Here is a 26012-nt window from a genome sequence, read left to right as displayed (position 1 = left end):
TGCAAGCCCCCAGTTTAGGCGGTGGCGGTCCCTACCTGACGAGCTGGCAGACAGCTTCATGCTGGTTGTACGAGGCATCTCCCTCTGCCACTGGCTGTTGCCTTCCTAGTGGGTTAGGTTTGTTGCTGGCACTTTCCTAAAGTAGCTACCATTTTGAACTTGAACTCAGAAACTATTGTTTGAAAACGATAGGAGATTCCGGCAGCAAAGCTGGTAGGGCCCGGTTGTGTGTGCTTCTTTCTCCAGGCCCCTCTCTGGGCTGGCCTGGGAGTCACCGAGGTGCTAGCAGGACCGCGGCCTCCTCATACGCTCAGTGACGTTCAGTAATGTAGGCACCCTCCAGCCTCCGCACTTCCTGGCAGAAGCTGTTCTGTCGTAGACGTTTGTTGTATCTCAGAACCGCCTGCCTGTTCTGTTGGAAACAGAGCCTCTACAGCTCACCGCTGTGCTGATCGTTAGAGGAGATTCTGGGAAACCCTCCTGGGCCTCTTTCTCACCAAGAGAAACTTGAAAGCACCTGTGTTCTTTGTTTGTGCAGAGCTGGACTGAGTGTGCCAATCTGATTGGAAAGGACAGAAAGCGGATCCGGTGGGGGGAACACCAAGATGAAGCTAGAGTTTTCCCTGCTTGTTTTGGGGCTCCTGCTCTGTGCAGGTGAGTACAGCTGGCTAGAGACGACAGGGTGTCAGAAGAGTGAGCCGCAAGGACTCAGGCTAGGAAGATACTGGCGATCGCCGCCAGCCATTGCGCAGTACTGTACGGCGGCCAGAGGCTCTTACCCAGCCGCAGACTTGCAGGGAAACCGAAGTAGCCATTTGCAGATGAGAAATACACCCCTCTCTCAGTGATGTGCAGGGCAGCAAAGCAGGAACTGCATCCTGCAGAATCAGCGTAGTTGAGAGAGAGGGAATTGCGAGGCTTCATTATGTGTATTTTCCAAAGAGAAGTCAGTTGCTAAGACCTTTGTTGTTTACCAGCCAGTTCGATGAACCTCAGAGCCCCCGTGGAAGGTCTGTACAGGCCGGGGCAGAGTACAGGAGGGGCAGTGCAATGAAATCTGGACGCCCCGTCCTACAGTTAGCCGTCAGATGAAATTTCTGTGTACTCGCGCCCCTCACTTCAAGTCTGTAGATCTCTGCTAAAAGGAGCCCCCAAAGGTTATTATTGTTTGCAAACGCAACCAGATGAAAGGCGAAGCATGGGTGTTCTCGCTGGCTCAGCATGCCCTGTGGGAAGGGGCAAAAGACATTTGCAAATAAACAGCAGCCGCTCTGCTCAGGAGCGGCAAACGCCAGTGGCAAGTACCAGACGGGTCGCCGCGTTAGTCTGTATCCGCAGAAAGAGTGAGAAGTCCTGAGGCACCTTATAGACTAACAGATACTTGGAGCCTAAGCATTCATGGGCAAAGACCCGCTTCATCAGATGCATGTCAGGAATCGGGTCTTTGCCCACGAAAGCTTATGCTCCAAAGTATCTGTTAGTCTAAAAGGTGCCACAGGACTTCATGTTGTAAATGCCAGGGGCTGGGCTTGATGTCAGCAGGAAGAGTTGCAGTTCTCCTTGGCTAGGATTGCTTTGCACCACGGCACCTCTGTTTGTTCCCACCATCTAGAACAAAGTCCTGTGCATAGATAAAGCAGCCGGTGACTGTTCCTAGCTGGGCTGGGCTGATATTCTCTATCCGTTCCTTGGTGCTGTTTTCACTGATTTGAAAAATCAGCTACAATTAACTGTCAAAGCACCATTTTTAGGGCTATCCAAGCAGGCCCCACCACCCTCAGAGACCAGAGAGGCACCTGGCGAGACAGGGTGCTCCCTAGTGTGTGGCCAGCTACAATAAAGGGTCCCATGCTGGTGTTCCGGCATTTTGTGGCACAAAGGAAACAGCACAGAAAACAACTGACATTATGGGAAAGAGAGAAAGAATTAACTTCTTCTCAAATGCAGGAGTTTCCATATTTGTCACAAAATCAAAACCAGGGGCAGAAGGAATTACAGACCCAATGGTGGCGGCTGACCGAACAGAGCAAGTGCCTAGCCATCAGTGGGCTCCTCGAGCCTGAAGGGTTTTTTCAGCCTCCGACACCATTTCCTGTCTTCGTCCCCATCCCTTCTTTGTGTGTGTTTCTAGGGCTGGGACCTTAGAGACACTGGATTTAAAACACAAATGTTACTGCAATTGTTTTCCAAAGTCTGCCTGGCACCCAGGTGTTTGAGTGTGAAAGCGGCATTGTATGGATTAGTGGTCTGTGCTTACCCCTGGCAGCATATTGGGAATAATAAGAGATAGTATCAGGGAGGTGGCCGTGTTAATCTGTGTCTTCGAGAACAACAAAAAGTCCTGTTGCAACCTTATAGACTAACAGTTATTTTGGAGCATAAGCTTTTGTGGGCAAAGACCATCTGATGAATAAGGGAGAGGGTAACTAAGGAGGGGTTTCCTTCTGCACAGGCAAATTCTCAGATCCCAGCAGATAGGTTTTACTAACAACTTTTCTTGCTTGTCTTTTGCAGCTGAGACCGGGGCGCAGGAATGTAAGTTGATTTTACTATTGATGCTTTTAGCCATAATCACCGTCTCTTACGTGTGCTGCTAAGATGGATCCTGCCGTTTCTATCTGCTCAGAGGGAATCTAAAAACGGGGGAATTTTTAAGCACTAAAAGCAAACACCCGTTTATCTGAGCGCCATTAGTGCGGGTCTGAGCCTCACCCAGGACCCAGTGACGTCAATGGGAGTCTTTCCATCTACCCCGGGGGTGCTGAGCCAGCTCTGTGTATGCCTGTGCCTCTGTGGGTTTGGCCATAGAGAATGTCTTTACTTCTTCTTTCCTAAAACACAGACCCAGCAAACTGTATACCTGCACGCTGGGCTCCAGCCGGCTCCCTTTGCCCTCAGTGGGGATGGCGTCTCCTTAATAACACTTGCTCAGTTTCCTCACCTGTAACCTGGCGACACTCATTCTGATCTGTGTGAAGCACGCTGAGAGCTACTGAGGAAGGCGCTAGGTACTGTACGCCATAGGAGTGGCACTGGGCTGGCTCCAAGGCTGTATTTAGGCGCAGGGCTGCGATCTGTTTGTGCTACTGCACCCGTCTTTATTCTCTTCCTCTAAAACGTAGTTCTGTGCAGGAATAGAGCAGCCAGTCACCTTCCATTTAATCTAAGCCTTGGTCTGCGGCTCTCGTCACTGCTGTTTCGGTGAAATTGAGCTCCCAGGCTCTGTGAAGCAAATGCTGGCTAAGCCGATACCCCAGGGCAGGGTAGTCACAGATGGGAACAACTTTTTTCACTGGCTTATGCACTTGTCTTTTGTCTAGTGTTTCTCATACGCACTGTGAGCCTGATTCTGACCCTCTCCCTGGCACTGCTCTAGCATGGCTGTGGCCTTGGGATTTCAGTGGTATTCCTCATGCCCACAGATTGCCCAGCAGTGGAGTTAAATGGAACCATTTCTAACCTACGGCCCAGCTGCTTCAGCAGGCAGATCCATGCAACCACACCGAGCCCTACGGTTCTCATTGCTGGCTCAGGGCTCAAATCCCCGGGAGATTCCATCTCAGCGCTGGACAGGAGCTGTGCCATTGCATTTACACCTTGCAGGGAACCACCTCATTTCTTTTCACAGCAAAGCCAGGGACCTCGTTTCTATTTCCCACCTTGATAATGGCAGCCAGGTGCACTCACCTGGGGTTTAAAATAGCGTTGCCTCGCTAATCTGTTTTAGCGCCGTCAGCAAGTCTAAAAACAATGGTGCAGCTCAAAGCCTCTGCCCAGGAAAGGCTAAACGCCAAGGACGCAGTTCAGTTTGGTGACTGCTCTAGGCCTGGGAATATTCTCCATCAATTCATTGGTGCTGTTGACCCTGATTGAAAAATAAGCTAAAATTACTTGTCAAATTGCCCGTTTTGTGCCATCCAAGCAGGATCAGCCCTCTGCAGAGACAAGAGAAGTACATGGAGAAACAGAGCGAAACGCTTCTGTATGGCCAGCTAAAATCAATGGTCCCACATTGGTGTTCTGGCATTGCAATTTGTGGTACAAAGGGATCAGCAGAGCTACCAATCGACATTACGGGGAAGAGAGAAAGAATGAACTTCCTCTCAAATGCAGGAGTTTCCATTTTGATTACAAAATCAAGAACAGGGGGGCAGCAGTGGCCAGAAGGAATTGCAGACCTGGAGGCAGCTGCGGGGGGGAGTAAAGCATTCGTCCAGTCCTCATGTTTAAAGGGTATTTTCAGCCTCCAACAGCGTTTTCTGCCTTTTTCCCCATCCATTCTTTGTGTGTTTCTAGGGCTGGGACCTTAGAGACACTGGATTTAAAACACAAATGTTACTGCAATTGTTTTCCAAAGTCTGCCTGGCACCCAGGTGTTTGAGTGTGAAAGCGGCATTGTCTGGATTAGTGGTCTGTGCTTACCCCTGGCGGCAGATTGGGAATAATAAGGGACAGTATCAGAGAGGTGGCCGTGTTAGTCTCTATCTTCGAGAACAACAAGAAGTCCTGTTGCAACCTTATGGACTAACAGATATTTTGGAGCATAAGCTTTTGTGGGCAAAGACCATCTGACAAATAAGGGAAAGGGTAACTAAGGAGGGGTTTCCTTCTGCACAGGCAAATTCTCAGATCCCAGCAGATAGGTTTTACTAACAACTTTTGTTGCTTGTCTTTTGCAGCTGAGACCGGGGCGCAGGAACGTAAGTTGATTTTACTATTGATGCTTTTAGCCATCATCACTGTCTCTTACGTGTGCTGCTAAGATGGATCCTGCCATTTCTATCTGCTCAGAGGGAATCTGAAAATGGGGGAATTTTTAAGCACTAAAAGCAAACACCCGTTTATCTGAGCGCCATTAGTGCGGGTCTGAGCCTCACCCAGGGCCCAGTGATGTCAATGGGAGTCTTTCCATGTACCCCGGGGGTGCTGAGCCAGCTCTGTGTATGCCTGTGCCTCTGTGGGTTTGGCCATAGAGAATGTCTTTACTTCTTCTTTCCTAAAACGCAGACCCAGCAAACTGTATACCTGCACGCTGGGCTCCAGCCGGCTCCCTTTGCCCTCAGTGGGGATGGCGTCTCCTTAATAACACTTGCTCAGTTTCCTCACCTGTAACCTGGCGACACTCATTCTGATCTGTGTGAAGCACGCTGAGAGCTACTGAGGAAGGCGCTAGGTACTGTACGCCATAGGAGTGGCATTGGGCTGGCCCCAAGGCCGAATTTAGGCACAGGGCCCTCTAGGGCCATGTTCCCATCCTCAGTCTCTCTCTCCAACTTTAATTTTTCTCCAGCTAATTGCAGCACCCGGGCTAACAGTGTCACCCTGCCCCCATTTGTCTGGTCCCCACCAGCGGTCCCCTCTCACTCCCCAGAGCCAGGCCACGCAGCCTGCATGCCTCTGAAATCTGCAACCCGACGTGCCAGCGAGCAGGGCACTGGAATAGGTGGCTTTCGGGGATTCAGAAGGTTTCTGGCCGGGGTCAGTCAGTGCTTACAGCAATGTCAGAAAAGATCAGGGTGTCTATCACAATCTGTATCCTCCAGCTGCAGGTGGGGAAGCAGACAAAATAAGTCTCTGTGCCCAAGACAGTTGTCTGAGACCAGTTAGTAAGTACTTATGGTGATGAAAACCAACAAGAAGTCCTGTGGCAGCTTATAGACTACCAGCCATCTCATGGTGATGGAGTTTCAGCTCATGACACCATTCACAGCTCCTTACCGTTAGTGCTTGTGACTGCCAAGTTCTGCACACCAGCATGTTCCCCACATTGGTACTAGGTTAGAGGTGTGACACTGAACCTAACAACCCCATTGCTGGTGTCCCACAGAAGGGCAGAGCAAGGCTCCCAGTGAGCCCCACTCCAGGGTTAATTTCACTCTTGCTGCAGCTGGGACCTGCCTGTTTTTAAGCACCAGTTGTATGGACCTCCTCTGTGTTTCTGTTTTTGTCTTCCCCTTTTGCAGCGTTCCAGGTGGAGATCTCTAAGGAAAGGGTGACTCTCACTTGCCCCTTCAGCTCTGGACTTAAATGGAAGAAAGACAAGGCTGACATGAAACAATATGAGAATGAGAGAGAAATTGAGATTGCTAAGTATGAGAGTCCCACTAATGATGGAGTTTACACATGTGATGACTCAAGCTCCCTCCAACTTTACCTGAAGGCCAAAGGTAAGGGGAGAGAGTGTACCTGGCAGGGGAATGCGCCAGCACAGGGGATGCCAGGGGAGGCTCCGGACAGTAACTGTTAACTCTGTGCCCTGCATTGCTCAGACGAGCCACATGCCATGCCGTACGCAAAGGCCTGATTTTTCAGGGGCTCTGCTAGGACTGACTTTGACACACAGGCACTCTGAGGCCCAGCCAGCCCCTCCTGAACGCTGAGGTTCTTTGGAAACAACAAGATGTCTTGTGGCACCTTACAGACTAACAGCTATTTTGGAGCATAAGCTTTTGTGGGCAAAGACCCGCTTCATCAGATGCAGGAGTCGGGGGGTGGTTTCAGAGGGGTATTTAAAGAGTGGGGTCCCAGTAAGAGGGAGGGCCAAAGCTGACAAGGTCTATTCAGCAAGGTGGAAATGGCCCAGTATCAACAGCACTTATCAAAAGCGGGAAAAACAAGTCAGATCAGACCGGGGGATGTGAGCCTTTGTCAGAGTCTAATGGGGAGATATTAGCACCCAGAGCAGAGAAACTGCCTTTGTAAGCTGCGAGCCACTCCCAGTCTCTGTTTAATCCATGGTTAATGGAGTCAAATTTGCAAATAAACTTCAGCTCAGAGATTTCTCTCTCCATTTGATGTTTGAATTTTTTTTTGTTTTTAAATCTGCCGCTGAGTGTCCAGGGAGATTGAAGTGTTCCCCCACAGGCGTCTGTACATTACCGTTCCTGATGTCTGATTTATGTCCATTTATTCTTCTACAGAGAGCCTGTCCAGTTTGGCCAATGTAAATTGCAGTGGGGCATTGCTGGCACATGATGGCATGTATTAGTAGATGTGCAGGGAAAGGAGCCCCTGATGCTATGGTTGGTGTTAGGTCCTGTGATCCTGTCACTGGTGTAGATATGTATCGGAGGGGCACCCGTGTTAGTCTGGATCTGTAACAGCAACAAAGGGTCCTGTGGCACCTTATAAACTAACAGAAAAGTTTTGAGCATGAGTTTTCATGAGCACAGACTCACTTCATCAGATGCTGGTGAACCAGTGAACCAGATGCTGGTGAACCAGTGCCATGCTGGTGAACCAGCATCTGATGAAGTGAGTCTGTGCTCACGAAAGCTCATGCTCAAAACTTTTCTGTTAGTGTATAAGGTGCCACAGGACCCTTCATTGCTTGTGTAGATATGTGAGCAGAATTGACAGTGAGGACTGTTGCAGGGGCTGGCTCCAGGCCTAGAGTCACTGGTTTGTGATTTGTAGTGGCTGGTGAGGATTTGTTTAGGGTTGGCAGGCTGTCTGTAGGTGAGGACAGGCCTGCCCCCCAAGGTCTGTGAGAGTGAAGGATCATTGTTCAGGTTCTGTGGGGCTCTGTTCAAAACAATATGTGTTTGTCTGGGATGTGTCTCTCAAATACCCCTCCCTGCACGGTTATGTGCTTGCGCTTGCTGGATCCTCCGCCCCGGAGGTGGCTGCATCTCAAAGGTGCTTTGCACTCCTAGTCTGGGAGAAGCTTTGGGATGGGAGAGGCTGGGTAAGTGTGAGACTCACCCTGAGACCAGTGATATTTCATGACCTTCAGAGAATCATGAGTCTTCCAGGTCATGGCAGGAGACTCCAGGTCTGGAGTCTGGGAGGGGGCACAGCCTGGCTTCCCCAGTCCCACTTGGACACTGAATCAATTCCCCTCTACGCTGACTAAGCCCCTTGCAGCCCGTGTGCCATCTTGGGTGTCTGGGGAGCTGCTCAGGGGGCCCAGGTATCCCTGCGCTCTTTCTGGCACAGACAGAAGGGGCTGAGGGGTGGGGTAGCATCTAACAAGCTGTTACAACCCACAGCTGGGGCCCTGCATAAAAACCACGGCCATTTCAGTCCCCGACCCCTCCAGCCAGAGCGAGACGGGCGTGCAGGGACCAGAAAGGTCTCCCCCTTCCCCGTTCTCTTCACTGCTTGCTCACACCACGTGGGGTCCATCCCCCTAGAGCAGGCGGCTGAGTTCTGGGCAGATCCAACACGGGGTGTTGGCCCTGCAGAGTCTCTGGCCTGGGCTTTGTGACGCCCACTCCAGCTGCCTCCCTTCCCTGCTGCTCGGCCTGTCTCCCTCCTGCTGAGTGCCCAGCCTGTCCCTTCCCATGGCAGTGTGCCCGAACTGCGAGGAGCTGAGCGTCTTGACGGTGGCCGGCATTATCATCGCAGACCTGCTGATCACCCTGGGGGTGCTGGTCCTGGTCTATTACTTCAGCAAGAACCGCAAGGGGCAAGTCGGCGGCAGGGCTGGAGTCCACCCAAGAGGTCAGAGCTGGCTCCATTCTCGCCTGGGAATAAGTGGCTGAGTGCCCTCAGCTGGGCTGGGCCCCGCAGGGGGGAACACTGGGGGCTGCTCACCCCAGGCCACCCTTTGTGTGGGGAAGGTGCAGCTGCCATTTTGGGCTGACAGACCCCGGTTGTACAGGCTGGCATGAAGCAGCCAGGAGAACGGCCAAGGGAGGGTGGGGCTGGCAGGAAGCTCTGGCCGGCTCTAGGGCAGCTCTGAGGCCACCCCACGTGTCCCACTCCTCGGCCACCCTCCAGACTTCACACCACGAGTTCGGGCCTCCTGTCACACCAGGGGGCTGGGTTACAGTCCTGCGACTTTACGTAAACGATAAATGTGGGGGTGGGCTGCGCCTGGGGTCACGTCTCTACCGCCAGGCGGGCTAGAAGCTGCCTTGGTTTCAAACGGCAGCTGAGATTCCCCTGTAATCGCTCCGTCCCCGCAGCAGGCCATGAAGATGCACCCCACAAGTCTCCAGAGCTGACAGCACTGAGTGCTGCATGACCAGCACAGCCTCCTTAGCTCGAGCGCCGTGTCTCTGCGCACGACAAGGGGGTTCAGTGTGTAGGTATCTCAGCTGGGTCCCCAAAATCAATGGCCATCTAGTCCGGTTCGTGGTACCCCCCTGGGGCCGTTGGGGGACGTCATGCCCGCGAGGCTCCACGTCTCTGCTAAGAACCACACAAGCCTCCTTTGCCTTCCAGGCCAGAAGATGAAGCGCCCCCCGCCTGTGCCAAACCCGGATTACGAGGTAAGAAGAAGCGGGGAGGTTGTCCTCCTCGTCCCTTGGCCTTTCTGGAGCTGTTCTGCTCCAGCCTTCGCGGGGGGGAAATTACAGCCTTGGTCCCCTGCCGCCGGGTGCTTGGTCACCTCCGGGCTCCCCCGGCTGGGCCGAGGGGAAGGAGTAACAGAGAGCAGGGCCGTGTTGCATCCTCTGGGTGGTTAGTTATGTGTGCCATGGGGAGTCCTGCCATATGCAGGGTGCGGTCTGCACGCTCCTGCGCCCAGGTCACGGCCCCAGCCCCAGCCCCCAGGGGCTGACACGGGGCTGTGTTAACACAAGAGCTATTGCCCACTCTGCTTCTACTCCCACAGCCCATCAGGAAGGGTCAGCGGGAAGTGTACGCTGGGCTGGAGCCCAGGGGCTTCTGAACCTCCCTGCGGATGGCCAACTGGATGAGAGCGGCTGCGGGCCCCAGCTCCTGTGAGGCAGATTCTCCACGGTCTGGGCTGGGCAGCTGCACATCCTGGGGACCAGCCGAGCAGCTGCAGCAGGAGACGCTGGCCCTCCTCAGACACCCCCATCCTGCCTGCGGTCTGACCCCTGGGAGCAGACAACTAACGAAACAAGAGCAGATTCCCCTTTGCGGCCCTCATGGGACTGCCGGGCTTTCCCCACTGCGTGATGGCGGTGGGGTGTTGCCCTGGGCCCCGCGCCTGGGGCACTGAGCGGGATGCAGCATTTGGAGGCCCCGGTGGAGAGCCAGGCCTCGCTGGGCTGGGTTCTGCCGAGGAACACAGCCCCTCCTTCCTACTGAACCCCGTATCACTGCGTAGAAATTAGCCCAGCCGAGAGAGAGCGGCAGACCAAGGGCCCCTGTCCCTGTTTCTGTGTTTACTCAGCCCGGGGAGTTCCATTCGCCAGTCCCGTTTCCGCTCCACAGCTTGGCCCAGACCCACACCTAGAAATGGAGCATTTCCTAGCAGCTGCGCAAGGAGCTGTACAAACTGTGCTCTGAGCGAGTCTCACCCAGCTCCCTCTCCTGGCTGCCCCTCCCAACTCCCGTTCCATCTCTGGCTCTGGCTCCCACGGTGCCGGTTGCCTGGGGGTGGGGTTGTCTGTATTGAGAAAGGCCTGTCTGAATGCTTGTGATGCAAATGCTTTGTTGTTATTACAAGTGCATTATGGAGCCAATAAACTGGGAGGGCGCATCCCTGGATCTGCACTGGGGGGCATTGCCAATTCATTCTTCCTCCACACAGCCCTGGCTCAGAGGATTCTGCATGGGAGAGACCCAGGGCTGCAAAGCTGCTGGGTTCTCAGCTGTGGGGCCCTGGCAGCTGTGGACAAAGGAGCCAGGCCTAGGCAGTGGGGTCGGGGGCAGGCAGCAAGCAGTGGACAGCAGTGGCCCACCTGGAGGCAGGGTGGTATCCGCGGAGCAGGGGGAAGGCTGTAATAGTGGAGGGGCTGCCGGTCAGGACTGGGGTGAGCGAACCAGGCTGTGGCCACTTCCATTCAGTTTAACAAGCTCTTTTCAAGAGGTGGGTGAGCTGAAAGGAGCCAGGTCTGCGAAGGCGGCACGACAGAAACAGATGGGAGGCGGGAGTCAGACCTGTGGCCCTCTCCCGAGAGCCGCATGGCTGGTGGGCGCAGGCCCCGTGTCTGGCTTCGCCCAGGGCTGAGCTGCTCGGAGAGGAGATGTGAATCCGGAGAGGAAGCAGCCGTAACGGGAGCGGGAGCAGGAGCGGGAGCTGTGGTTTGGCCCCAGTGTCTTAGCTCAGCAGGCCTGAGCCCCCCGCCAGCTCTGAGCCTCGAGTCACCGTGCTTGGCCTGGAGGATGTGGTTACAGAGGCAGGCACAGCTGCACTTGCCTCGCAAGCCCGACATGGTGGGAGGAGAGTTCGCAAGCAGAGCCACCCCCACGCAGCCATGAGAAGCCCCAGGGCCGGGTTTGCTGCTGGCACAAATGGGCGTCCCCACTGAAGTCAACGCCGCGATGGCAGAGCCGGCCTCAGCCGGAGGCGGACTGCGCAGCTGCCGAGGGCACTGAAGATTTGGGGCACCCCGGGTCCTAATGGCCACCCATCTGTTAGCCGGTGGCCGGGTAATGTGCGGTGAGGTACCAACTACGCCCTTGTTATCATCCAAGTTTAAAACTACAAGAGCAGAGAGCTCGTGGCTGCAAGCAGCCAAGACAGGCTGACGGATTCCCCTGGGTCCTAAGCAACCCAGTTTTTTACGGTTAGAGCAGGGACCTGCTAGCTCTCTGACCCACGGCCAGGCTGTAGTAACCAAACGGTTCCAGTTCTTTTGTTGTGCCGGCTGTGTTGCAGTAACAAAAGGGTTAACAAAATAGTTAGGCTTGGATCTTAACTAGTTACAAGTTTATTAAGCTACAGTTATAAGTGTAAGGTTACAAAGGCTATTGTTTACTTCTTATATGCTAGCAAAGTACAGGTGTTAACACATTACGTTACAATCCAATACAAAGATATCTGTTACCATCTAACACGATGCCTTGATACTAGTTACAGAGCTCTAATTCTTTAGCTGTGCACAAAAAAGAGTCAGAGACCTAGCATGGGTGTGTCTTACCCTCTCTGCGTCTCTCGATACCAGCGTAGCCAAGCTGGATCGGTCACTCAATTCCGCGGAAAGACAAATACGAGGTTGGGCGTCCCCAGCTGTGGACCTCGGGAGGCAATCACCTGACCCGACCAGCAGGTAGTTGGTGGAATGCACTCAAAGTTAGAGTTCTGCTGGACCCATCTTTTATACCCCTTTTGGGTTACGTATTCTGTTTCTTATCTATGGTGCCAGATCATACTGGTCTGTCTTTGTGACACCAGTTTGTTACAAGGGCATTTCTACTTAGTTTGCACTTGTAAGACAAGAGATAAGCAATTTAGGAGTACAGGACATTCTTTTTGTGCGGGCGGGGCACGTCCCCTTCTGGGGTGATTGTGTGTGTGTGCATCATATCAATCAATGCCAGCTGGGGTGATTTCTGAGGGTCCCCCCCCCTCATGTTGACAGTCTGGCCTGTTAGCCTTCTAGCTGTACTTTCTGCTTCTCAGGGTCACGATAAGCTAGCATATCTGGGCCTCGATGAGGGCATCAAAGACTGTGCTGTCAGCAGCCATTTCCGTGCCTGTGTGCTCCTCGGTGTGGGGGGGCAACGAGCAAGCTGGCTTGTAAGGGGGAGACTCTGTCTGGCTACATTCCACCCCTTGATGCACCACACTACATCCCAGGACGCAAGGTGGTGGTGATGCCAGCTCAGAGTCTCCCCCTTACAAGCCAGCTTGCTCCCCCTTACAAGCCAGCTTGCTCTGGCTACACCATCCGACGCTGCGATTCAGGGGATGGGAGCAATGGGGGGAGGCAGCGCCACCAGGGAGCATTTCCCTGCAGCATACGGGAGCATTTCCATCCACCTGCCCGGCACAGCCCACAGGCCAAGTCGGGCTCCAGCTTGTCTGGTCCAGGCCTATAAGCAGCGCCAGCGCCAGCTCGTGTCCCCAGCAGGAGGGGGAGCCCTGAGTCTTGCAGGCCAGAGCCAGGCAGGCTGAAAGCCGGATCTGGCCTGTGTGCCGTCGGCTCCCCACCCCGGTTTAAAAGTGCTTCTGTAGGGCATCGCTGCAGAGTATAAAATCACGACTCTAAAAGTCATGTCATCGGGCACAGGGGCACCAGGGTGACTGACCTGTGTAGGGGCCCATGACGCCTACAGACAGCCCTGACTAGGCAAGTCTCGACCTCTGTCCCCAGCGCAGCTGCATCGCCAGAGGACGTGCCCAGACTGGAACAGCTGCTGTGGATGTACATAGGGCCAGATCCTGCACCCACCCACAGCCATGTGATCAAATGGCCTTCCACAGGCTGCCAGCCGGAGAACCGTCACCTGCCCCACCTTTCAGCTCACACTTCTACCTGCAAACTGACACTGCTGGGCTGCGCTTGTGCCTACAAACAGATAGTAGGAACAGCCAGACTGGCTCAGACCAAAGGCCCCTCTAGCCCAGTGTCCTGTACTCTGACCGTGGCCAACACCAGAAGCTCCAGAGGAATGACCAGAATGGGGAATCGTCAGGTGATCCGTCCTGCGTCACCCATTCCCAGCCCTGGCAAACAGAGCCCAGGGACGCCATTCCTAACGGCCACTGAGGGACTGAAGCTCCAGGCATTTATCTAGCTCTGTTTTGAACCTGTTAAAGTCCTGGCCATCACAACCTCCTCTAGCGAGGAGTTCCACAGGCTGACTGAGTGCTGCATGAACCACAGCCAGCATAACGTCCCCTAAGCCCAGAATTGCACCAAAACGGTCCCGTCCGATTTGCATGGTTTCTTCATGCCCTGCAGTGCCAGGCACAAGACAGTGTTGCAGGTGTGGTGAAGGCTCTTCCAAAAGCGTGGCATCGTCTGGAGAGCTGTGATTTTGCCAGGCCCATGTTTGCTCCACCCGCGGCGCAAGCGGAGGCTGTGGAAGGGGGGTGATTTAATCCCCCGCCAAGTTTGGGGCCAGTAACATTAGGATCCTGCCACCACTTGGTAAATTGCATCTACTTATCCCACAGTAATTGCACTGCACTCCTGGCACTTGGGCCTCACATCTGACTCTGACAGTAGCCCAGGATCTCCCTGTAATTACCAGTACCAGGTAATTACATGAGTCACTAGGGCTACGTCTACACGTGCACGCTACATCGAAATAGCTAATTTCGAAGTAGCGACATCGAAATAGCCTATTTCGATGAATAACGTCTACACGTCCTCCAGGGCTGGCAACGTCGATGTTCAACTTCGACGTTGCTCAGCCCAACATCGAAATAGGCGCAGCAAGGGAACGTCTACACGCCAAAGTAGCACACATCGAAATAAGGGAGCCAGGCACAGCTGCAGACAGGGTCACGGGGCGGACTCAACAGCAAGTCGCTCCCTTAAAGGGCCCCTCCCAGACACACTTTCATTAAACAGTGCAAGATACACAGAGCCAACAACTAGTTGCAGACCCTGTATATGCAGCACGGACCCCCAGCTGCAGCAGCAGCAGCCAGAAGCCCTGGGCTAAAGGCTGCTGCACACGGTGACCACAGAGCCCCGCAAGGGCTGGAGAGAGAGTATCTCTCAACCCCCCAGCTGATGGCCGCCATGGAGGACCCCGCTATTTCGATGTTGCGGGACGCGGATCGTCTACACGTCCCTACTTCGATGTTGAACGTCGAAGTAGGGCGCTATTCCCATCCCCTCATGGGGTTAGCGACTTCGACGTCTCGCTGCCTAACGTCGATTTCAACTTCGAAATAGCGCCCAACACGTGTAGCCGCGACGGGCACTATTTTGAAGTTACTGCCGCTACTTCGAAGTAGCGTGCACGTGTAGACGCAGCCTAGGTGGCCAGAGAACAGCTGAATTAATGTGGGGCCATTTCCTCCATGGTAACACAGTTAGCTGCTCTCTGCTGCTCACTACAATGTGTCACCCAAATTCTTAGCAAGCCAGGAGGAGACCACGACCCACAGGTGTTTGCAGCCGGCGCAGGGAGGTGACCTGGTTTCCAAGGTTTTTAACTGTTTTTAGCTCCCATCTGTTGCCTGCCTCCCATCCTGCCCAGCCAGTGAGAACTGTAATAACCTGTAAACAGCAGGGCCAGGGCCAGGGGCTTAGGCTGGAGAGGACGCTGAGGGCCTGGGACAGGCAAAGCTGTCACTGAGCCAGTAGCTGTAGTGGGTGGGAAAAGCTGGAAAAGGCTTCCTGGGTTACATCTGATGCACTGTAAGGTCTAGGTGTGTTGGTGAAGCCAGACGCTGTCGCCTGTGGGCATGGAGAAAACTAACCCATCACACCTTGTGGCACAGGACTCCCTGACCTTCCAAGCAGAGCCAAAGAATCAGCCTGTCCCTGCTTCACACCCCACTGGGTGCTGTCGAGGAGGAGGAGAAAAGGCATTTCTGATCCCTCAGGGTTTCCCGCTTCCCCCGACACAGGCCCTTCCCATGCCACCGGCACTGCAAGTGGGACTCGACTCATCTTCGCTCCATCACTCGGTACGTCTTGCCCTCTGCTCTTCGGGCGGACGTCTGTGATCACCTCACAAGAGCAATGAACCTTGCACAAGAGGAGGCAGCTAAGGGGCTGCACAACTGTCCCAGGCGGCAGCAGCTATCCCGGCTGCCCTGGGATCCTAGCCCATGAAAAGGCCGAGGCTCTGAAGGGGACATGCTGCCGGGGAACCTAACAAACAGCCAGCCCCAGCTGGGCCTGCCCGCTGTGCTGGCGCAGCACAGACCAGCCGCCCGGCCTCTGCTTGGGCACCCGCTGGGTGGGGAGCTCCCTGTGACTGGCACACCAGCTAAGCACCCAGCTTCAGCTCCAAAGTGTTGCATGGCCGTGGTGGACTCCCTGCCCTTCTGTTTCCCCTGCAGCAGAATGAATGATAGGGCTTGCAGCAGCCATAGCCCAGCCCAGCCTGCCCACTGAGCTGCTGCGTGTAATCACTTGAGGCCGGGTGGAGGGGAACACCATCATGCCTGCAGAGTTTTCAGCTGCTTTGTGGCTTGTCCCTGTAGCAATCCCCCATCTAGACCCATTAGCAAAGGGGCTCAGAGTTACCCTCGGTGGGCCACGGCGGAGCAGGCTGGCCGGCAGCCTTCCCAGAGCCCTCTGCGGTCGGGGTGCCGGAGCAGGCAGGGCTCATTTTAGCCCATCACCCTGCGGGCTAATGGAGAGTGCGCCGCCCAGCACCTCGCTGCAGGATCAGTGCTTCTGCAGCAGCTTTGCGCTGCACCCTGCTTGGCCTGTCAGAGCTGATCCTCCTGCCTGCAGGTTCCATTTCCTCCCTGGTCGCAGCACAGCCCTATCTGATCGTGGAAGGGGAGGGGAGGGGAGGCTTTGCGTCAGAAGCAGCAGCAGCAGCAGCAGCGCACGCCCTGCTCAGAGCACCTCCAGCCCTAGTGCTGATGGCCTGCACCCGCCACCAAGCCGGCTTGTGGCCCGGCTTCTGCCAGAAGCGGAAACGTGCACATATCAACCCAAACCTATTTTGGAACAAACGATTCCCCCAGCTGCCCCCCGCCTCAGCCAGGTCCGGGGGCGGAGGGGCTGTTCTATACTTCGCAGCTCTCCAGCGGAAGACATGTGGGAGGGACGGCTGATACTAACAAAACATGTATCCCAGGGCCAAGCAGGTCTGTGGCATGCTCTGTGCAGTGGGGGGCTCAGGATGACGATCTGGAGTATGCCTCTGAGTAGGCCTCAGCTGGAGTATTGTGTCCAGTTCTGGGCACCGCAGTTCAAGAAAGATGTGGAGAAATTAGAGACGGTCCAGAAAAGAGCGACAAGAATGATCCAAGGTCTAGAGAATGTGACCTATGGAGAAAGGCTGGAAGAATTGGGCTTGTTTAGTTTGGAAAAGAGAAGATTGAGGGGGGACATGATAACGGTTTTCAGGTATCTAAAAGGGTGTCATAAGGAGGAGGGAGAAAACTTGTTCTTCTTGGCCTCTGAGGATAGAACAAGAGGCAATGGGCTTAAACTGCAGCAGGGGAGGTTTAGGTTGGACATTAGGAAAAAGTTCCTAACTGTCAGGGTGGTCAAACACTGGAATAAATTGCTAAGGGAGGTTGTGGAATCTCCATCGCTGGAGATATTTAAGAACAGGTTAGATAGATGTCCATCAGGGATGGTCTAGACAGTACTTGGTCCTGCCATTGGGGCAGGGGGCTGGACTCGATGGCCTCTCGATGTCCCTTCCAGTCCCAGTGTTCTATGAGTCTATGATATCCTCCTCGGCAGGGCAGTTCTGCCCTCCCAAGGGAGCAGAAACCCCGGCAAAGTGGCCCAGTATCATTTACCTTGGGTGGGCTTAAGGCGAAGACACAAAGGGTAAGTGACTTGCCCATGATCTCCCTGAGCTGGGAATGGGAACCAGCCACAACACCACCCTTCCCACCCCAGGCGCTCACAGGCCGGTTGTCACTCCCCTGCCTCTGTGTTTTACTCCCACCCCACTCAATGTTAGAAACCACCAGCTGCCAGCCCAGCCTAGCCAGTCTCTGCACCCAGCAGGGAGGCTCAGAGCCAAGCCAAGCCCCCCACCAGTTTGGCTAGCTGCACTCGGGGCGGGCCCATTACTGATTGCATGGGGCCCTTCAGACATCACCCTCCAGCAGCTGCAGGCCCTGCTGCAGTGGGGACCTTGGTGTGAGGACAGGCTAGTTAGGACTCTGACCCTCTGAACAGCTGGGGCAAAGCCTCTTTATTGACAAAGCAAATGCATCCCAGAGAGTGGAAAGGTCCATGGGCAGCTGCAGCAGTGCAAGGAGCAAAGGGATTTCAGACGAGCAGGGCCCAGGATCACCTCTCCGTCTTAGGCCCCCCTCACCGTGGGGTCTGGCCACCGAGATGCAGAGGGAAGGCTTTGTGGGCCAGTTGCAAGGCAGCGGGACTCCCCAGTACTGTTGCTTCCCGCATGGAAAGAGAGCCAGAAAAGGGCCCATGGGTAGCAGCCGGTTAGCCCGCAGGTGCTCTCCCTGTTCATTTGCGGGTCCTGGCAACGCCGAGGCGGCTGTACGGCTCACTGTCCCGCTCGCCAAGGGGCTAGGAGAGAAGGAGATGGTAAGGGCCTTGCGCTCCACCCACCGCTGCCGGAGATGGCCCCCAGCGCTGGGAGTTTGGGGAATTGGAGAGGAGAAACGGGCCCGGGCAGGGCTTCCCATCTCCTCTGCCCACAAAGCATCCATCTGGAACAGGCACCTCAGGCAGAGGGGAGGTTGCCAGCAGCCACATATCACAGCACAGCACAGCCAGCGTTCCCAGCTTGCAGGACCTCCTGCTGAGCTCGTGCTGGAGTTACTTAGCTCAGCGACCAGCAGGGAGCTCCTTTCCCAGCACTACCTGGTCAGCTCATTTCGCCACGTGGCTGGACTTTCCCAGCCCTTCCCTGCAGGGCAGCAGAAAAGCAGCTGGCGCCGGTTGGGGGCGATAAAAATTAGACATGCAAGTGACTCGGCCTGTGCATCTCTGGGGGTCTGCGCCCCTACGTGTGCCTGGGGAGCTTGTGCCGACGGTGCTCCCAGACAGGCTCCAGCCCTTCCTGTCCTCCCGCGGCCACTCCCGCAGGCACAGTGCACGGATCAGCCTGCTCGGCTGAGGTTAGCAGAGGTGTTTTTATCTCAGCCTGAAGTGGCGAGGGGACACAGGGGCTCCACCCTCGGGAGGCTGTCCTTGTGGAAGGGCACAGTTGTGGTAAAACGGGCACCCGCAGCCAGCCCCTTATGCCCTGCTGGCGCTAGGGATGCAGCATGAAGGGGTTTCCATCACATATGGGGCTAACAGTTCTGGTCAATGGCTCTGGACCCCGCCCCCGGCTGCGAAACTCGCCCCAATGCCCCAGTACTCGGGAGGGCACAGCCAGAGCGTGTCCCAGCTGCAGTGTGCACTGGGACTGGCTACTCCAGGGTAAAGATTTACACCTGGCAAAGTAGAGGTGCACAGGACCAAGTCTGACCAACCCCACTTCCATTTATCCCACTGGCAGCGTTCTACGCCCACTCCACATCTCCAGAACTAGCAGGGCCTGAGGTCTCTCCATGCCAGCCTGGATTCTCGAGCTCTGAGGGCTGGGTAAGGCTGGCCCAGTTGCAGCCCAGCCCACTGCACAGGCCTGGCCCAGTGACCCCCTGACACTCACCTGGTAGAGCTGCTCACTGGCGATCAGGTTCTGCCGGTCAGAAGCTGAAATAAACCAAGCAAAGGTCTGTGAAGCACAGGGGCCAATGGCATTTCCAGTGAACCGCCCTCCCACCAGCTCCTTGGTCCACCTCTTACACCTGCACAGCATAGGGTCCAAACCCCCTCGTCTGATTCACCAGCATCTCACACCTCGTCCACGCTCCCTGTGCGTGGAGGTAGTGGCCATACCTGGTGCAGATCTCCATGGGCAGCTGGGAACACGTCGCTTTTGCTAGGCACGAGGCTTTGCTCACACTCGGCCTGTTCTGCACAAAGTTCGCTTACTGCTGCCCCACCTTGGACTGGTCACTGGGTCAATAACAAGGTGCTTGCAGGGGCCCTATCTAAACTAGGGCTTTCCACTGTCCCTACAACTGGGAGAGCTGAAGCCTAACACAGACATGCCCATGAGTTTCCCCGATGTCTCTGCCCCAAATTTCCCCTCTTCTCAGCTGTGATCTGCATCCCCTGCTGCTCTCCACGCCAGTCGCACCTTCCTGCCTGTGGAGCTGACTGTGCCATTTGTGAAGCTAGTGGCATGGGCGGGGGGAGTCACACAGAATCCGCCCAGAGGTGGCTGTCCTGCCGCAGGCAGCGTCTCCCGCTACAGGCAGATAGGCATGCCGCCAGATGCTCTTCTCCCACGCCAAGGGGCAGACGCACAGTCACGCACACGGACACCCTCCCGCTGCCTCCCCACGGGCTGACGTGCGTCCTTGAGTTGTGCATCTAGCCGGCACACAGGACTCCAGGCGCCAACCCGCATCTTAAGGAGGAGCAATGAGAGACCCCAGCCAGGTATGCCGCACAGTGACTCCTGTCCAGCCAGCCGCCCTTCACCCTGGTGTGAGTGGAGATGACCAGACGCCGCGTCCCAGCACCAGGCTGCACGACACCCCTCCCCGAAGCTGGACAGAGGGCTGCCCCCGGCTCACCTCGGGAGAGACGGCCTCCGTCGTGGCCAGCGATGCAGTACACGGCGATGGCCAGGAAGGCTGTGGCGATGATGTCAGCGACCAGGATCCCTGAGATGGTGGCTGCATCCAGCTCGATGCAGTTCTGGCACACTGCAAAGCCATGGACGCCACAGAGCAGTGAGAACTGGGCCACGGGCCACGCCCCCCAGCCCCCCATCTCCCAGACACCCCGCCAGGGCTGAGCAGCACTGGGAGCAAACCATGCAGGTGCACATCTCAGTGCCTGCTGCCAAGGGGCCAATGGGAACCCACCCTACCCCAGTCCCAGTCAGAGACCTGCTGAAATTTCTGGCTGAGATAAGAAGATTAGAGGTCGGAGGTGGAAGAGCCCAAGCAGACCACAGAGGTTCCCCCCACCCTTTCCCCCACTGGGCCAGTGCCAGATGGCCCCTTACAAGCTATACAGCCTGCCAGGGTACATGGGGGAGAAACACACCCCTTTGCCAGTGCTGCAGCTTTACAGAGAGCGAGTGGAGAAATGGCAGGTGCAGGTCACAGAACACTGAAAACTGTCATTTCCAAAACAAGGCCAGCGCCAGTTCTATCGTCATGAGGAAAACTAATTGCTGAACGCACTTCGTAAATACACTTGTAAAGGAACAGAGTCATCACACTGAAAAATCCCTCTCGGGTCATCTGCTTCTGGGCCCAAATCCAAATCTGTTGCGTTCTCTGGTAGGGTAGTTCCATCTTTCTTCCATGTGACGGACGCTGAGCTGGCCTCACATTTCAGAAGCACGTTGTTGCCTTTCTTGTCCACCGAGATGCTTGCTGTAAAACAAAAACGAAGGCTGGGCAGTAACGGGTACAGAGCAGCGCAAGGGGCTGAGCTGCCACCAATAATGGAGGTTCAGAGCTCACTGAGAAAGGAGCCATTTCCCATGGTGATGGTCTCTCACAGAAACCTCTGAAAAAAGGTGTTCTGAGATAAACATCCCTGAAAAAAACATCTCCGATGGGAAATACAGCGTAAAACTCAGGTACACAACTCTGTTTAGATAGATAGATAGAAAGAACACAGATTATATTAACCACATTGTTATATTGGATCAATTATTAGCAACAAGTAAACAATGCTGGGCCTGATTCTGCCAACACACCTCCTGGCACAGTGCCCACTTCTGGGAGGCATCCTTTTGCCACTGTGGAGCTAGTGACGGTGACCGGGTAAGCTGTACATTCCAGAGGAAGTGCTTGTACGATCAGGTCCTTAATTAGCAACCTCTAATATCATTATAGAGTCGTAGTTGTATTAGTATCATATTGCAACTGGTATTTTATCAGGGACAGTTTCACTCAGGCACAAAATAACTGGGCCCAGTGGCCTTTGACCTGCAATAAATTCTAGGGGTGGATGAGAGGCCCCGATCCTGCACACCACTACGCACAGGCAGGCTGAGCAGCAAGCAAAAGGGTCTGCAGAGCCTGGACTATTAATAAGTAGTGACGAAGGTGGATGGAGTTTTTAACAAGGAGTTTTCAAAGTAAAAACGGTGCGTGCAGATCAGCCGAACTGGTTAGTCTTCAAAATACAGTTCTCTGGTCAGCCCTTTAACTGGAGGGCAAATTTAACTGAAAACCATTCACGATGAAAACAAAAAGCAGTCAAGTAGCACTTTAAGGACTAACAAAATAATTTATTAGGTGAGCTTTTGTGGGACAGACCCACGAAGCTAATAAATTATTTTGTTAGTCTTTAAAATGCTACTTGACTGCTTTTTGTTTTCATAGTAGATAGACTAGCACAGCTCCCTCTCTGTTACTATTCAACAATGAAAACAGTGTAAGATGATTCACAAGATGTGTTTCCTGAGGAGGGGGTGTGAGTTGGACCCCTGGGGATCACTCCCCCAGCCTTCAGAACCCAAGATATATAGTTACTGCTGTTGTTTGAGTGCCGGGGATGAAAAAGTTGTGGAGCTAACACTGCAAAGGCTTCAGCAATACAGAAACAGCTGAGAATTTGGATTAGGCACAGGAACACACGTCACGTTTTTCAGTCACTACTCGTCTAGGGTCTAATTCTGGCACCTGTTTGTGTTTGCAAATCAGGTAGCTATTGCTAAAATAATGATTAAGGGACAGTAAATTGCCTGTGGTGGGATTGTGCTCCTGTGCCCACAGATACCCGCTTCAGAAATAATGATATTTTCATTTTTAAAAGGGCTCAGAAAGAGGCTTTGCAGAACTAGGAAAGAATTAAAGAGAGCAACAAGAAGTCCTGTGGCACCTTATAGACTAACAGATATAAGGTGCCACAGGACTTCTTGTTGTTCTCGAAGATACAGACTAACGTGGCTCCCTCTCTGATACTTGCAAAGAATTAAAATAACTCTTGAGTAATAATAACAACAACAAACACATAAATAACTGTTACTAATGAAGCAACATGCAAAAGTAACTGCAGAGGAGACACTCAGTTAAAAGGACCGCTTCAACTCATAAATCTTGTTTCTCTGGGGAGCTTCTTGCACCTCAGATGACTGCAGCTGGAGAAGGTAAAACTAAAGCTATTTTCTCTCTCTGGGTGTGTGCTGACAGTGTTTGAAATCGATGAGGACCTGTGTGAACATAGTATGCCCATGGCAGCCGGGACCTTACTAGTCAGCGTCTCCTCTTTGTGAGTTTCACGTGGTGACAGGAAAACAGGCCAAAACAGCTTCATTCTGTCCTCTACTGCTTGCTGACTGCACTGACTGCCACCATTTTGGCTTTGCTGGCATTGGTTTTGCACGGGAGTAACTTTACTGGATTTGCTTCTCCTGCTCCAAGCTGCTGCCTGGTATTGCTCCACAGACAACCTCAGAGTCACAGGCCCAATCCCTCTTTCAGCAAAGTCAATAAGAGTGATGTTATCAACTTCCCTGGGCACAGCATCGGGCCTAACGTGAACCAGGGAGCTGCCTGTCCGACTGTAAGGCAGGCTGGGCATGGAACAGGCACGGTATAAGCCAGTAAGTCACCATCACCGGTCTTCCTTATTATACTTGTCTCTTGTAATGTGCTTTCCCTGGGACATGACTTGCTGCTCTGCTATTCAAAATGACTACTACAGAAGTGAGCATCTTGCATGGGTGAAAGGCACAACACAGACAGACCCTGGCCACCTGTGCTCCATCTGTGTCCTCACCCTCCACCCCCAATGAGTTCTCAGACAAATAGGGGATGCAGACTCCTGGCTGCCAGGGCTATCTGTGAATTTCAAGAGCTGCCTCCTCCAGCCAACACGGCCCAAAAAGGTCTTTAAATGAGCACCAGAGCAGGGTTTTTACCTTTAGTTTGAGACTGTTGTACGACCAGGCCTGAGGGAAAAAGAAAAAAAATATAATTTAGAGGTGACATAAACTCTCCCACATCATGGCATAACAAGAGGACATAGAAAGAAAAGGGACATTCTTGGAGAGTACTCTCTCCCTGCTCAGACCAGGCCTAGCAATGCCTATGGTCCATTTAATGAGAGATTTCCAAAGGTGGCCACTTACTGCAGAAGTTTTTACAATGCAAGTTACAGCTATTTGGGCATATTTGCAGAATGAACGATGGATGAAAATTCAAGAGCCTGGTACGCGTCGTAATGGAGGGTTCGAATAGGAGGGGCAGACCCCACAGAGAATGAGTAAGTGATACCGTAGATTGGTGCGGAGCTCGTCTACAGAAACTAAGCCACTCCACACTGGACAGGGCAAGATGGAAGGAAATAGTGAGAGATGCACCAGACACCAACGGGCGCTGAACCCATGGTTGCTGATGATAGTGAAGATGATGAAAAGTGGCCACTCCTTTTCAGCATCCAGACTGAGCTCCCCTCGGCCTGATTGCTATCAGTACTGAGCACCCACAATGCCCACTGAAATTAAGGGGCTCTGTGTGTATTAAATTGGGCCCAGGTTGGCTGAAACTGGGCATCCAGAAATTGAGTCACCCAACAGCCTTGTCCATGTTTTAAATGTAGGCTTTAGTGAGTTGAGAACTTGCTTCCCAACGGGCACATGGGGAACCAACTCCCTCATCGTTGTAGCTACAAGCTCAGCAAACCTCTCATATGTCTCTTCATGGCTGGCTTGACTGGAGGGAGAAAGCCAAGGTTTTCTGAAGTGGGAGAAGTCTGTTTATGTGGCCATAAGGAACTATTTGCTTTACTTTGAATGTGCACTCGGAGCCTGCCAGACAGACATATTCTATAAATCAGATGAAATAAAATGCAGCTGTTTCTTCAAACTCAAACATAAAGACACACACCTTCATCAAATCAAAGACAGAATTGTTAATAGTTTTAAAATAACCTTTACTTTTTACCTGCACCCAGCAAAGGTGCTAAAACATTAAAATTCCTCCTGCCTGCGAGATGAGCTCAGCAATCATGTTGTATGTTTAGAGCCATGAAAGAGACGGGATGACACAAAGGGGCAAAACAGACCCAGACATAAACTCTGTGCAATTCCTCTAATTGGATATTGTGTAACATATGGCACAATGTGTTCTAAAATTCCATTAATACCAACCAAACCGACTGCAAACCAAGTGAATGTATCTGAAGAAAATCGTGGCTGATCTGTCTCACCCACCACATGGTCTTTATCCCCTTAAACTTTGTGAGGGAGTGCAATGTTCACAGAAAGCACAAAAAGCAGAGCTAGAAAAAGCCCATTAGGTCCATCTCCCACAGAACAATCTCCAAAACCCAAACTGTATAATACGGACAAGGTTGTATTTCGTAAAAAGGAGCTCTGGGTGCCAGCCATTACTGTCACAGCTTTTCCTGCTTAGCTATCTGGCTATGTATCTTCGCTCTCCATTTGTTTGACTTTGTTAATCTTTCAGACTGTTAGCTCTTCATGGCAGGGACAGTCTTATTACAATGTCCGTACAGCACTGAACCCATTTGGGGCATTATAGTAATAAAATAGCAATATATAATTATTCATAATGCAGGACTGACGGTCTTACCTTTGATGATAAAGCTGACCATTATTACTCTGAACAGGCACCCATGTCTCCCCATGATATTCCTCCTTAATACTAATGTGCAACTCGTTATTTCCTCACGAAGTTGAGGAAAAATCCCTTTGCGTGGTTTAAAAGTATAATACAATCAAAGATCTCTTTACTAAGCTGCGGAGAGATATGAAACCTGCAACAAGAGCCTTCTTAGATGTTGGCAACAGGAAGCTTATGCATGGAAACCTCTCTCTCCTTTCCCCAGTGAGAACGTTAACTTAAAGACACAGGGCTGTTACAGAAGTTGTTTTACTGTCGCCAAAGTTGCTGCCAACACAGACCAGCATATTCGGTTGTAAATAAAAGATCCTCTCACAAACAACAAAGGGCAATTTTGCCTCACTTTGGCATTCCCACAAAGGACCCACACTGAAGCTGAAAGTGATCAAAAGTAGCCAACATGGATTCATCAAAGGCAAGTCCTGCCTGACCAATCTGATTAGCTTCTACAACGAGGTAGCAGGCTCTATGGACGTGGGAAAGGCAGTGGATGTGATATACCTTGACTTCAGCAAGGCTTTTGATACAGTCTCACACAGCTTTCTTGCCCATATGTTAAGGAAATATGGATTGGATCCTTGGACTGTAAGATGGATAGAAAACTGGCTTCACGCACGGGCCCAACGGGTAGTGGTCAATGGCTCAATATCTGGATGGTGGTCGGTTTCAAGTGGAGTGCCGCAAGGCTCGGTTCTGGGGCCAGTGTCATTCAACATCTTTATTAATGACCTGGATGAGGTACTGGATTGCACCCTCAGCAAGTTTGTGGATGACACAGAACTGGGGGGAGAGGTAGATATGTTGGAGGGAGAGAGAGGGTCCAGAGTAACCTGGATAAATTGGAGGACTGGGCCAAAAGAAATCAGATGCGGTCCAACAAGGACAAGTGTAGAGTCCTGCACCTGGGGCAGAAGAATCCCAAGCATTGTTACAGGTTGGGAACTGACTAGCTCAGCAGCAGTAGAGCAGAAAGGGACCTAGGGGTTATGGCGGATGAAAGGCTGGATATGAGTAAACAGTGTGCCCTTGTAGCCAAGAAGGCTAACGACATACTAGGGTGCATTAGGAGAAGCATTTCGAGCAGATCTAGAGAAGTGGTTGTTCCCCTCTATTCGGC

The 26012-nt window shown here is 53.1% G+C and overlaps 2 protein-coding genes across 2 annotated transcripts; one reads left to right on the top strand and one right to left on the bottom strand.

The window, feature by feature from the left end:
- Window positions 1–422: 422 nt before the first annotated feature.
- CD3E (CD3 epsilon subunit of T-cell receptor complex) lies at window positions 423–10406 on the top strand. Its single transcript, XM_074977014.1, has 7 exons — window positions 423–654; window positions 2515–2535; window positions 4680–4700; window positions 5964–6167; window positions 8293–8445; window positions 9172–9218; window positions 9563–10406. Exons 1-7 carry the CDS (start codon window positions 606–608, stop codon window positions 9617–9619), a joined length of 552 nt encoding a protein of 183 aa, XP_074833115.1. The 5' UTR covers window positions 423–605; the 3' UTR covers window positions 9620–10406.
- Window positions 10407–17430: 7024 nt separating this feature from the next.
- LOC142001614 (T-cell surface glycoprotein CD3 gamma chain-like) lies at window positions 17431–25024 on the bottom strand. Its single transcript, XM_074977029.1, has 6 exons — window positions 24845–25024; window positions 23170–23199; window positions 20474–20668; window positions 19856–19987; window positions 18880–18923; window positions 17431–17786 (listed from the first exon to the last, which is right to left on the bottom strand). Exons 1-6 carry the CDS (start codon window positions 24897–24899, stop codon window positions 17724–17726), a joined length of 519 nt encoding a protein of 172 aa, XP_074833130.1. The 5' UTR covers window positions 24900–25024; the 3' UTR covers window positions 17431–17723.
- Window positions 25025–26012: the final 988 nt, after the last annotated feature.

The sequence above is a fragment of the Carettochelys insculpta genome, chromosome 25 (assembly GCF_033958435.1).
Source record: "Carettochelys insculpta isolate YL-2023 chromosome 25, ASM3395843v1, whole genome shotgun sequence".
NCBI lineage: Eukaryota > Metazoa > Chordata > Testudines > Carettochelyidae > Carettochelys > Carettochelys insculpta.
The sequence above is the reverse complement of the archived record's forward strand: the minus strand, read 5'-3'. Positions and strand labels throughout refer to the sequence as shown.

Coding starts and splice junctions, on each gene's coding strand:
- CD3E (XM_074977014.1), top strand. CDS start 606: ATGAAGCTAGAGTTTTCCCTGCTTGTTTTGGGGCTCCTGCTCTGTGCA. Junction 655..2,514: donor GGGGCTCCTGCTCTGTGCAG/GTGAGTACAGCT, acceptor TGTCTTTTGCAG/CTGAGACCGGGGCGCAGGAA. Junction 4,701..5,963: donor TGAGACCGGGGCGCAGGAAC/GTAAGTTGATTT, acceptor CCCCTTTTGCAG/CGTTCCAGGTGGAGATCTCT.
- LOC142001614 (XM_074977029.1), bottom strand. CDS start 24,899: ATGGGGAGACATGGGTGCCTGTTCAGAGTAATAATGGTCAGCTTTATC. Junction 23,200..24,844: donor GGTCAGCTTTATCATCAAAG/GTAAGACCGTCA, acceptor TTTTTCCCTCAG/GCCTGGTCGTACAACAGTCT. Junction 20,669..23,169: donor ACAACAGTCTCAAACTAAAG/GTAAAAACCCTG, acceptor TTTGTTTTACAG/CAAGCATCTCGGTGGACAAG.